This window comes from Talpa occidentalis, unplaced genomic scaffold (genome assembly GCF_014898055.3).
Source record: "Talpa occidentalis isolate TD23 unplaced genomic scaffold, MPIMG_talOcc4v2.1 talOcc4.9, whole genome shotgun sequence".
In the NCBI taxonomy this organism is placed as follows: domain Eukaryota; kingdom Metazoa; phylum Chordata; class Mammalia; order Eulipotyphla; family Talpidae; genus Talpa; species Talpa occidentalis.
Window position 1 is genome coordinate 28,935,477 of NW_023605305.1, and position 12,864 is coordinate 28,948,340.

The following is a 12,864-nucleotide window of genomic DNA, read 5'->3' on the forward strand; positions in this document are numbered from 1 at the left end:
CTCTGGCAGGCTGGCAGCTCACGTTCCCACACACCCTGTGACGGGGGCTCAGGACGGCCCCAGAATCCGGCCACTGGCAATAAGCAATAAAGTCATGAGGTCCTGGTTCTACTGACCTCTCAATAAGAATGACCACTGGGTACCCCAGCAGACCAGGACCCCTGAACACTCACAAGCTGTGCCTCCAGTCACACCCCAGAGACAGCGCTGGCCATTTCGTCCAACGGTGGGATTCCAGGCCTGGGCAGGTCGTCACAATCAGTCCCCTCTCTGTTAAAAGACCCACCGGAAATCTCCTACTTTCCATCAGTCCCTTCACGGCTCCCAGCCTAACTTTAAGGCATCCCCAGTGGCTCTCTCCTCCCAAGCTCCCCTGAGGTGGGGGAGAGGGTCAGGTACCAAGTGAGCTGGGCCTCCTCTAAGCTCCCAGGGTCTCTAAAACCCCAGCCCCATTAAAAGAAAGCCCCTAAATGTTATTTACACTTCGGAGTCTTAAAAACCATTAACAAAAGCCACTTAATTCAATTATCTTCCCGGCTGGCTCGCTTCTCAGCGCTGAGCTGGGGCCTCCCCTTGCCGCCCCCTCCCTCTGCCCCCCCCCACTGTCATTGTGTCGGGCTAATGAGGTAAACTGAAGCGAGCCCTGTCCCCCCTGACAGGTTTATGAGAATTTAATAAAGCGTGGCCGGGACCAAATGAGTTGCCTCAGCCTCGGAGAGCTCATTGTCTTCCGCGTCAGCGTTTTTTGACTCGAGCAGCCCCCCTCCCCCGCCGGGTTCCTGCCTGCCTCTGCCCCCACCCCTGCCCTCGGTGCCTCCCAAGGTGAGCTGGAAGGGGAGGACCTGGCAGAGGAGAGCTTGGTTAGCAGGGGCAAGGCACCCAGGCTGCAGCAGAAACTAAATGGGTCGTGTGCACTTTGACCCACCAGCCCCTACCCACCCAGGGCCTGTGTGGTCCCTTGTGGACTTCCTCTCCTCACACATACAGACCCCAGGAATGTACAGGGACCTCTCAGACGTCCTGCTTCCTGACTCACACACCACTTTGCTCCTGTCTTACGAGCCCTGATGACCTGAGGCATCTGGGGCAGGTTCACTTTTCTTGCCTATTTGGTGTGACCAGCCAGAGTGAAGGGGCTTCCCTTCCTGCCAAGGCACAGAGTGGGGACATGGGCCCACTCTCTCTGCAAGGAATGTCACCTTCCCTCACATTTAGGGGAGCATAGCCCAGTAAGCAGAAGGGATGTGCCCAAGTTCCTGGAGAGTCTGAAGTGCAGGTGGAAGACACTCAAGGCCTGGAGGCCCCCAGATGCAAAGCCAGGCAGAGGGCCTGGAGCTCCAAGGATACCTGGGGAAGGCCCAGCTGTCCTCCCTCCCTTATGTCCTGGATAGCCTAGTACTGACCTTTCTATCGCTTCTTGGCCTTTTGGCTAAGATCAAGTATAGTACTGGCCTTTCTCTACCTGGTCTCCCTGCCTGGTCCACTGTGTAGGAACTTCTAGACCATTCAAAGACCTAGAATTCCTTCTCTTCTCCTCAAAAGTGGTCCTGGGAATTGCTTCCTTTTGGGGCTGGAGCCTGACCTGACATGGGAACCTCATCTGGGAGGTCCTTAAGTCAATCAAGCAAGTTTGGGAGAGCAAGTTTTAGATATCAAGGTGACCGAGATAAAAGCTCAGTCTTTGTCTAGGGTCAGAGTTCAATGTATGGATTAGTGTCAAAGTTCAGGTTGGGACCAGATTCAGGGCTCTTGGACCAGGGTCAGGCTGTCTGTTATCAGAAACGGGGCTCAGTGTTTGGAATCAGGGTCAGGGCTCAGCCTCTGACCAGAATTAGGGCTTAGTGTATGTCCATGATCAAGACTCAGTCTATTTCATGTCAGAGTTCAATCTTTGACAAAAGTCAGGATTCAGTGCTGCTTTCCTCAGTCTTAGTTCAGGATCAGGGTTCAGTGTATGGACCAGGCAGGGTCAAAGCTCAGAATGTGACCAGGATCAAGATCAGTCTATGATCAAGGTCAAGACTCAGCATTGACTAGGGTCAGGCTCAGTGCACTTAACACTGTTAAGCCCAAGACTTAACAGTGAGGGTTTAATCTATGATTGGATACAGGACTTAACCGTGAACTTGATAAAGACTAAATCTACGTTTAGGGTCAGGACTCTGTTATAAGGTCAAGTTCCAGGGTTGAAGGTGTCCCTTAGTAAATTTAGGTGACTAAACATCAGCATCCTTGTACACCCACTGCTCACTCTCCCCGTTCCTCACCACCATGGCTCTCCAAGAGGAAAAGTCAAAGTTGTGCAGTCTGGCTAGGCTGGCACCTCTATCCCCTGTCATGTGCCCACACTGCCCTCTAGTGGCGATCCCTAGCAATGCAGCTGTCCTCCGGCCTAGCCTATCTACCCGGCTGGCTCCTAAACCTACCGATGCCATCCAGCCAGTTCTATGTATCGGCTTCATCCCACCTCCTCACTAAGTAGGAAACAGGAATTGGCGAGGGGGACTCCCCCCCACACAAGGAACTTTCCCCTTCCTGCCCGATTATCTTGATAATTCCCTGTGACTGGGGACCTGGCATCTCAGGTGAGATAGATTTACACCTTTTCCTCACTCAGTCACACACCAAACATTTATTCAGTGCCTTGAGCCAGGTAAGCACTGAGTGCATACCTGTGAGCGGAAGCTTCTTGAAGCTCACCTCCCATTCACTTCTCCCTAACTTCCAAGCCCTAGTCCATAGACCTCATCAGAAAGGCGCTGGCAGCAGCAGAAGGCTGGGTGAGATTCAGAAGTGGAAAACTGGTTCTCTTCTCTCCTTTAGATTGAGAGGTTAGACTATTCTAGATTCTGGGTTTTCTGTTTTCATGTCTCTTCATACACCTCACCTGGCGTCACAGCTCAGCCACCACCCACATGCCAACAGCTTCTCAGCCGGCCTCCACAAGATGCTCCTCCTTCCAGAACTCCAGCTCCTGCAGGACAGTTTCACTGGGTTACAGAGCCCTGGCTTTTCCTCCACGATATGCACAATTTCTCAAACCAAAACTCTGGAACTTCCTCCTGTGTACCTGCATTCTCTCCTCTTAAGCTCCCCCAGCAGGAGACCTTAAAATTAAGTATAGAATCTGTCCACTTGGCAGCCACCACTCCAGTCCCAGCCCCTAGCGCATCTCACCGCTGTGGTGATCACCTCCTAACCTGCCCCCGCGTCTCTCTTGCCCCTCAACACTCTATTTTCCACACAGCAGGCAGAAGGATCTCTACAATCATAAATCAGACCATGTCACTTCCCTGCTTAAAACCCTCCAGTGGCTCCCACCTCAATGAGAATAAAACCTCAGCGTCTCCCTTGGTTTACTAAGTCACATAGGAGCTGAACAATATGCATCCACACCTTCTCCAACTTCATCCCTCCCTCTCTCAGCCCTTCTTTCTCCGCCTGACACACAGAGGCCAAGTTCATTCTCATTTTTGGGCTTTTCCTGAGCTTGAAATCTTCTTGCTCCAGACCTCTGCATGGCTGACTCTTACCAGTCAGAGCTCAGCTTCGACTCAGAAGACCTCCGTGGCCACCCCAAAAGTCCCTCCAGCATGCCTCCCTGTGACAATTTTCTGCAGAGTGTTGCCCACTAATATTTACTGTCTGGCTGCTTACCTATTTCTTCATTGTCTTTCTCCTCCGGAAGGATATAAGCTCCACCAGAATTAATTCACCACTCTATTCCCAGTGCTGGACACACAGTAGGGTTCAGGGATTATTTATTGAATTATTTCATAAAAAATGGTGCTAAATGTCTGACTGACCTCATTTCTTCTAGTGGGAAGAGAGGGGGGAATCTGAGCACCTGCCCCATAATAGGTTCCCGTGGCCAGGTCATCAGCAGTTCCCTCTGGGAGGCAGGTCTCACTGTGCCACCCCTGAGTTACCCAGGGCTCTAAGGAGTACCCCTCCTTCTGGAAGGCCCAGCTGTGTGTCTTCCACTGCAGTCCCTGGGCCTCTGGGAACAGGGCCAGTGGGAATGGGAGGGCTTAGCCCTCAGGGGCCTTCTGCAGTATCCCTGCAGAGCCCCTGCTTCTTGCTCAGACTCCTCAAGGGCAGGGAGCCTGACACCCCTGTGCTGTCATATTCAGAATTGTGTCTTCACCTTCAAGAAAAACTTGCCCTCCACCTCCATGGGCTCCCTGGAACCCAGATCTGCTCAGGGGCTGCAGCCCGTCTGAGAGGGGCCTGTCCCTCTGTTCTCACCCAAGAGGGAGTGTGAGGTGAGGAATCCCCCATGTGGTGGGCCCCCAGAGATATGGGGGAGGGGGCTGGCTGATTGGATAGTGACCCTGAGGTATAGAGACCCTCTCCTGGTGTACCTGAGGTGATCTTCAGCTGGGGGGCCAGTAAAAGGGAGGGTCCAGGGAGGTCATGTCCCCTCATGCCTATTCTACTCACGCACACCATGGATCTACAGCCTACAACCTCCAGCCCTTACAACATGCTCAGTCCCTCCCCAGCTGGCAGCATCCCAGAACTGGAACTGGATCTTTTGAGAGGGGGGTGTGGGGAGCGGAAGGAGCCCTGGTGGTGTAATTCCAGATCTCTGCCAACAGTGCAAGGGGCTGGGGCTAGCACGCTAGGGCTAGAAGCTAGAGTATCTCCTAAGAAAGTGAAGGGGCGAAGGGTAGTCCATACCACACCAGGGGCAGCATCAGCAGTACCCCCCCCCCACACACCCCTCAGCTCACCTTCTTCTACTCTACCAAGGCAGCAGGTGGTGTCTGAGGCTACAGGCCAATGGACCAGAAGAGATAGAACTGGAGCTTGGGGAGGTGGCTTTCCTTACACACACACACACACACACACACACACCCCGTCAGTGTGACCTAAATATTCCCACACCCCCCACCTCATACCACAGGAGACAACCTCACCCGCAGGCAGGCTCTTATCTTCACCTGGGGCCCCAATTCGGCATACCTGTTCCCACAGACATTCACAGACACGTTCAGTATGACGGTCTTTTGCTCAGTCACACACCTCTCTCCCCTGCGCGCCCTTCTAGGTCTCCTAGAGGGGTTGGTGCTGGGACAATGATGCACTCAGCCACAGGCCAGGAGGACCCCAGGTCTGAGGTTGTCCCCCCAGAGACCCCCAGTCAGCCTCTCCTTCCTCTGCTGACCATCACAGAGGACTGACTTCAAAGGTGCTTTATTGAGGAGTGAGGCACAGCAGGAACACAAAGCAAGGAGCACACTGAGACCTTCAGGGCTAGAGGAGCCCCCTCACCACTCACTTCTGTGGGTTCAGTCTCAGCACCCCTGCTCTGGTCAGGCAGAGAGGGTGCTCTGTGCTCAGCCCAGCTCTACTTTAGGGACTCTACGGGCTCAAATGGAGATACCCACCTCCCCATAAATGCCTAAGGGTCTTAGTGGGGGCGAGACAGGGAGGACTGGAAGGGACAGAAAGGGGAGCCGGTGTGCTGGTGGCCTCTCCAGGCTCCAGGGACAGGAGCCAGCCCAGCCTGACATTCCTCTCCGTCTCCCTCTTCCTTCCCTCCCTTGGGAACGCAACCCTGTGCGGAGTCAGCCCCTCTCAAGAGTGGACACTCCTTAGTTCCCGGTGGCCGAAGGCCATGGGGTCGCGGTGGTGGTGCTGGGGCCTGAAAGCCTGCGGGCCCAGTTCCATCCAGCCTGGGGCGTGAGGTCAAGCGGGGTCCGGCAGGCCCCGAGGCTCCCTTGGGGGAGGCGGCCAGGTGCGCTGTGACACCACCTTCCCCTCTGAGGACGCCCCAGAGACGGGCCGCCTCGTGTCTGTCCAGCAGCGGCCTCTCGCGAAGCGCTCTCTTCCCTTCTCCCCTCTCTTCCCCGGAGGGCACCAAGCGCGGGATGGCGCGCGGGGGCGTCGGGGCGGGGGCCACGGCCCGCTAGGGGGCGCCGCGCTCCCGGGGCAGGACGAGCTGGACGCCTTCGGTGCGGGGCGCGCAGGCGGCCGCGGGCTCGGGCGCGTCCAGGGCGAAGGGGCCGGCGCCGGGGCCGGGGCTGGAGCGGCCGGAGGACGCGGCCGAGGCGGCGGGGCTGAGCTGCACGGCCGTGGTGTCCTGCGCCGTGCGCTCGCTGCTCTCCATCTCGAGCGCCACCGGCCCCGCGCCGCCGCCGCCCGGCCCCGGGCCCGAGGAGGCCGCCGAGCGGGCGCGGCGCGCGGGGCCCCGGCGGCTACACACGCAGCAGGCGGCGAAGAGGCCGAGCGCCAGCGCCAGCAGCGCGGGCCCCACGACCAGGGGCGCGTTGTGCCCGGGCAGGAAGGCGGCGAAGGCGCCCACCAGCGTCACGTTCACGCCCGCCAGCAGCACGCACAGGCCGCAGGCGCAGAGCAGCGCCGGCGAGGGCAGGCGGGCCAGTCGGCTTCGAGAGCGAGAGCGGCCCTGGCCCTGTTTCTTTTCCTGGGGCGCCATGGGCCTGGGGACCCCGGGCAGTCATCCAGCTCCCTCCTGCAGCCGGCCCGGACCAGCGCACAGGTCAGGGCCGAGCTCACAGCCCTCCTGTGGACACAGAAGGACACAGGGTCAGCAGGGCATCTGTGCTCCCCACCGGCTCTGTTCTGTAGCTACATTCTGGGCCTGGCAGGTTTGCAGAGTTGTCTGGAGCAGCCCCCTGCTGCTGCCTCTGGGAAGCAACAGCCCACCGCCTATGGCAAGTCTGCCCATTGCTTCCCCAACCACCTGGGCCCCTTATAGCCAACCTTGCCATCCTCCCTCTTGTCCTTGGTCCTTCCCCACTTATTCTTGTCCCCTGGACAAAGAGCCCCTCCGCCTCACCGCCTCCAGGAAGCCTTCTTGGGCTAACTGAGCAAATAGCTGTAAAGTGCCCAGCTAGGTGCTCATTAAATGATATTTACCATTATCAGTCGTCCTACTTAGGGGCAGGGGCTGCTCTTGGGATTGAGACAACTGCTTCCCCGACATGGAAGAGGCATCTGGCCTAGTTCCTCCTTGTCCAAATGAAGAAACAAACCTGGAGTGGTCTAGCAGTTGGTCCATGGCCTCAATGGACCAGGGCCTTAAATGTCTTGCCATGTGGCCTGGGCTTCCCCACTCTAGGCTCTAGCAGGCATAGCAGTGACATTAACTTTCCTGGACATCAGGTGAGCGACAATTGAGTGATGATGTGAGATTGAGGAGCTCCTCATGTTTCAGATGGCCAGTGAGAAGGAGTGGTCTCCACAAGGCTGGGTTCGGCTGGCACAGACCAAGGCCCTTGGGTCCTTTCTAGCCTGAGCATTCTACTAGATTCTAATCCTACCCCCATTCCATTTCCCAGGATTCTTTTCTTGAACCTGGATTCAAAAATCCAATCACTGGATACTAGAATTCCTTTCTAGGATCCTCTAGTTGTGTCTGGTTCAGGGATCTTTCCCTGGATTCTAGAATTCTGGGGATGCCTGCAGAGCCAGGAAAATATAATCAGAAGCCAGGGATTTAAGACTTCGATTTGAGAATTCTGTAAACATGATATCACAGGTATCAAGGCCTTCAAAGGATAAGATCACAGCCTTGTAGCTGTGTTAGAATTGTGATAACATGTCAGAAAAGGGCCCTGAATGGGGATGAGAGGGAAGGAAGCAGGTGGTCCCCTGGGTCAGAGCAAAGCACGCAGGAGCATGACCTGGACAAGTGCACTCTCTGCTTCAGTGTTAACGCCTGTAATGGAGGATTAGGAAGAGAACTTACCTCATGGGGTATAGTGATAGTGAAATGCTTTAAGCTAAATAAAGTGTTTAGTGCCTGGAACATAACGAGAACTCAATAAATGCAAGCTGTGTTGTTGTGGTGCTTGATGGTGAAGGGGGCTATAAGGCCTCAGATGTGGGAGATGGTTCAGTAGGGTCTGTCCCTCAGGTGGAGGTGCCAGGCTCTCAGTTGTCCTTCCTAAGCGTCCCAAAGCCTGCACGCCGTGGGGTTGCAGAGAATTTGATGACTAGGTGAATGAAAATGAGGCCAGTGTCAGGGAGGGGCAGGTTGGGATCAGCCTGGCAGGAGCAGTTCAGAGGACCTGGTGGGCCCTCCATTCCTGCCCAGATCTGATGTCACCATGTGAGAGGTGGCTGTTCTACTTGGACTCCAGCCAGAAGCCATTTTGTGGCACACCACCCTGGCAGGAAGTCAGGAACCACCAATCCTGGCAGAGCAAGCACATGCTGACCCCTGAAGACATCTACAGACTACAAGAAACTCCATATTTGCACAGACCACCTGCTCTCTAGACTTCAGGCAGAAACAGCAACGACTCAAGGAGTATATCAATTTATCTTAGCAACTAGAATTTGCAAGGCATGGTGACACCAGGACATCACGGAATCCTAACAACTGCTTGATACAGTCAGATTTCACACCAGGGGAAGTGGGCTCTTGTGCTTGAAAGGGAAAACACTTCCCTAGACCTGAGTCAGAACACAGGATTTGGTGCACCCGATTGGCAATCTTGTTTCATGAGTAACAGAAGGGTTAGATGTGTGGAAGTCAATGGGGAGGTAAGTTTCCAAACCTCTTTCCTGTTGCTCTCAGAAGGGTCTATGAGTTTCCGCTCCTCCTCTCCTTCTTAAGCTCCTCTCCACTCCACCAATATCTGAAATTAACCCACAGACAAAGGCGGGTTCTTCCCTCCTGTAGGGAAGGCTAGCCTGGGCCTGACAGGGACTGCGTCCAGTCCCCCACAACAGAATCTTGACAAGGATGTACGGTTCACTAATTATCCCTTTATCGGTGTCTTCTCTGTTGTAAAATCCATCTATTCAGTTCTTAATTTTAGTTGCTATAGCTTTCATTTTTTCAGTTATAGTTTTTCAGTTCTAGAATGTCCACTTGATTATTTTTGTAGATTCTAATTTTCTATGGAATGACTCCCTCTTCTTATTTTCTTGAACATATTAAATCGAACATCTTGGCCTTTAGTTTCTGTCATCTATGTCACTGCTTTTGGTTTTTGGTCAGGTAGTCTTTTTTTTTAAAGATTTATTTATTTATATAAGCACTGGGTACAGTCAGAAGCGTGGGAGGGTGAGAGAATTCACCAGAGCCAGAGCGGGGAGCAGAACAGGCAGATTGATGAAGTACACTGCTAAGGGGAGCAGCGGGCGGCAGGAGAGGACTGCGCGCCATGCGGGACCCTCCTCCGGTGGCCGGGGAGCAGCCGGGGATCCAACTGGCGCTGCAGAGGCTGCGGGCAGCTTCGCAACCCAGCGCTCAACTGCTGCGCCACCGGGGAGGCCCGGTCATCTAGTCTTATATCCTGGGAGACCAGGTAATTTTTTGTTGACTGTCCAACATTGTGTATGAAAAACTGTAGAGACAGCATGTGGCGCTGGGTAATGTTCTCTTCCTCCAGAGAAGATTTACTTTTGCTTCTGACAGGCAGCTAGAGAAGAGAGCTTCGCCTCTCTGGGTGCCCGCCTGGAAGCTGTCTTTCAGTCTCCTCTAGTCTTTTCTAGAGCTGCTATTCCTAGAAAATAGCCCTTTGTCTCCCAGGCCCCGACAAATAGGCATTAAAGAAAATGTCTTAAGAGGAAAAAATAATGAAACCATGTATTCCTTCTCTTCTCTCCAAGATCTTGGTCCCCTCAAGTCCTCCCTGCCTTGGCAGCTTTCCTGTGCCTTTAAACAGATTTATTAAACATTAAATGCAGCCTTTTTAGGTCCTCAGTGAGTGTGTTGTCTGATACAAGCTAGTCTATTTTAGCCAGAAACAAGTCTAGATGAGACGATGAAATTAGCACTTTCAGACTACTAACTAAGTGAAGCTAAAGAGATCACTACCTTGTAACAATATCTAATGTAACTTTCACAGCATGAGATCATGACTAGTATCGCCCCATTTTATAGAGGAAGCTACTGAGGCAGAGAAAGATGACCTAAACTCACCCAAGACCACTGGGTGGCAGTGGTGGAGTCAGGATTTGAAACCCAGTGTCCTGACCCTGAAACCTGAGCTCTCAACCTAGCCTGGTGCTAGATTTATTAATGCCTGTTGAATGACTAAAGTAGGGAGCCTCAGCTTTCCTCAAGACCCTAAAGACAACCTCCTGTAATTAGCGCTTATTCAGCTCAAATGTCAACAGAAGACAGGGTGTGTTTTGTATGTTTTCAAAGAAGGCAAACTCTACTTTGCTCCTTCCTCACTTAGCACAAGTAGTTCAAACAAAAGCCCATAGGCAGAGCTTCTAAGTGCTGTCCATGAATGATTCTTTTCTGCTTCTGGGAAGTAGAGCTGACCTGGAAGACGAAACTACTCTGAGTCTCTGCCCCAAGCAGAGGAAGAGCTAAGGGCAGATGGCTACTGGGTTTATTCCAGAAGTTGTCTCTGCCCTGGTTAATTGGGATCTGGGCTGTGCAAGGGTGAGATGTTGAAACCTTTCTGCTGTTGCACTTCAATTTCCCTTTGATGGACTGGGGCCGCCATTTGGAGCTGTTGCAATTAGATACTGTTTTGTTTTGGGTGCTCTGGCTTGCTCTGTTGTGGGGTGTCACGGGGGGCTATTCACTGTATCTTTTTCATTCTCTGGCCTTTCTGAACAGGTAAAGATTGCATTTCCTGGCTAATTTGTGATTAGGTGGAACCTTGTGTCTAGTTCTGGCCAATGAGTTGTCACATGCATCATTTCAGGCTGCAGCATTTGATTCTGAAAGAAAGCAGGACTGTCCAAGTTGAGGTTATTATTAACCCAAGGTTACAGAAATGGAGATAATATGTGGCAGAGCTGGGATTCAGACCTAGGCTCTGTGTCTTCCAAGTCTGTGTTCTTCCCCAGGACTCCACAATGAGGACCTAGCGCAACCCTGGAATCCTCTACTTTTCTCCACGAGCCTCTTGCCTATGCTTCTGCCTTACTCCCTGCCCACCCCCCCATACTTCCTCACTCCAGTTATTCTCTTGGCAATTTACCTTGTCTTCCAAGTTGTTCCTTGTCTTTCTGCCGAAGCTGCCCAGTAAAGTCTCCACCCTACCTTAATCTGGCTTTTTAGCTCCTCCAAGTCTGTGCCCAGGCTGCTAAGCCCGGTAGAGGAAAAGAAAATCACCAGCCAGCATGTCTCTGCCATCACTGGGGCCCTCACGACTGGGGGGATGGGCAGCTTATCCTTCCTAGTCAGTGCTCACCGGCCCCTCACCGAGCCTGCATCTCCTCCTAGAGGTACTCAAATCCTTCTCGTCTGAAAACAAAACCCTCCTCCAACCCCACGTCTACCTTCATCTAACACGTTTTCCCTTCTTTAAAGCCCGGTCTACCTCCCCTTTACTGTTCTTTCAAGAGTCAATCCACTCCAGTCTGGTTTCTGCCCCCATCATGTCAGACTCTGCTCTCTCCAAGGCCACCGGCAGCGCCTGGTTGGCAGGATTCAGTGGGTGCTGTTCGGCCCTCAGCTCACTTCACCTTTCCACAGCCTGGACCCTGAACCTTTCTCTTCTACTTGGAAACAGGTTCCTTAAACTTCATCTTCTCCCACAATGCCCAGTCTCCCAGCCAGCACCCGGAGCTCCCTCTCCCCCCTCCCTTGGGCTTCCCCCCCCCCCCCCCCCCCCCCGCACATTTCCTACATTTCCTATCCACTGTCTCCAAGCCCTGCAGAGTTTTCCCTCTGAGCATCTAGAATCCATCCCTTCCTTGCTGCTCTCACCGCTTTCCCACCCGGCTCCCCTCCCCCACCCCTCCCTGCTGGTTAAATCCCCCCTGCGCACTTACTGTGGAAGCCCAGGCCTGGCTCCCTCCAGATGGTCCTCTTTGATTTTGCTCAAGTGGAGCTGAACTTACCAGATGCTGCCCCCATGTCCCAAGGGTGCGTGCACTTGACCTTAACCTGGCTAACTCCAGTGCCAGGTTCTGGGTGCAGCTGGGGCTCACTTTCTTCAGGAAGCCTTCCTAACTCCCCAAATCAGCTCAGTGACCCCTGTGTCCAGGTCTCACCCCCCAGTGATCATCCTGCAGGACCAGGATTCTATTGCCTTTTGCTGCTGCCTCCCCGGAGCAGTGCCAGCCTCCCTGCGTGCCCAGGACCCCTGGTTGAACAGCCTGGTTAAGTGAAAGGGAGGAAACTGGCCAGAGGGGTGACCACCTCTCCTACCTGCCTGGCTCCATCCGTCCTAAGCTGGGAAGTGGCTCTGTGCTTCTCTGGGCCCTGGGAGGGTGTAGCGGGCAGGCAGCTGGGGACTGGAGGTGGTTCTAGGGGAGCTTCTCAGTGAGTTAAAGAGGAGGGAGGGATCAGGATAGCGCAGAGGGGCCCTGGACACCCTCTCTCCCCTGGGGCTTTGGGCCCTACGGAGTGTCTCCTCCATTCCCTAAGGCGTTCGCTGGACACCCCCTCTCCTCATCCCATCCCCTTGTCTTCTGTGCATCCTCCCGCAGCTCCCACGGCCTTCGCTTGCCGGAGCAGGTCGGGTGGACACTTGTCCGCCCGTCCCGCCCTGGCGGACCCCTGAGCTCCCGGGTGGGGTGGGGTGGGGGTGGCGCAGAGGGCTGGGGCGGGGGCGCGGCAGCAGCTGGCCCCCTCACTCACCCGCGCGCGGCTTGGAGATCCCAGGCTGGGGCTCGGCGGCGGGTGGAGGGCGCGCTCGGGCGGGCAGGCGCTAAGAGACGGCGACCCGGGCTGGGCACCCCAGGAGCAGCCCCTCGCGGCCGCACGCGGGGAGGGCCCCGGCGCGGGGGTGGGGGCCCCTCTCTCGCCGCAGCGTTAGCCCCCCGCGCCCCTTTGACCCCGGAGGAGCGGCGTTGTCGGAACGATCCTTCCTTCTCCCGCGCCGCACCTCCCCTCGCCCCTTCTCCTCCAGGCTCCGCGGGTGTCGGGCGCCTGGCAGTGAACCCCGCGCCGCGCATGTGGCCTCAGCCTGG

General features: G+C 54.9%; 1 protein-coding gene across 1 annotated transcript; it reads right to left on the reverse strand.

Moving 5' to 3' along the window:
• Positions 1–5,914: 5,914 nt before the first annotated feature.
• On the reverse strand, positions 5,915–6,442 carry TMEM275 (transmembrane protein 275). Its single transcript, XM_037500729.1, has one exon. The coding sequence runs from the start codon at positions 6,440–6,442 to the stop codon at positions 5,915–5,917; it is 528 nt and encodes a 175-aa protein (XP_037356626.1).
• Between the last annotated feature and the right edge of the window lie 6,422 nt (positions 6,443–12,864).

Coding starts and splice junctions, on each gene's coding strand:
- TMEM275 (XM_037500729.1), bottom strand. CDS start 6,442: ATGGCGCCCCAGGAAAAGAAACAGGGCCAGGGCCGCTCTCGCTCTCGA.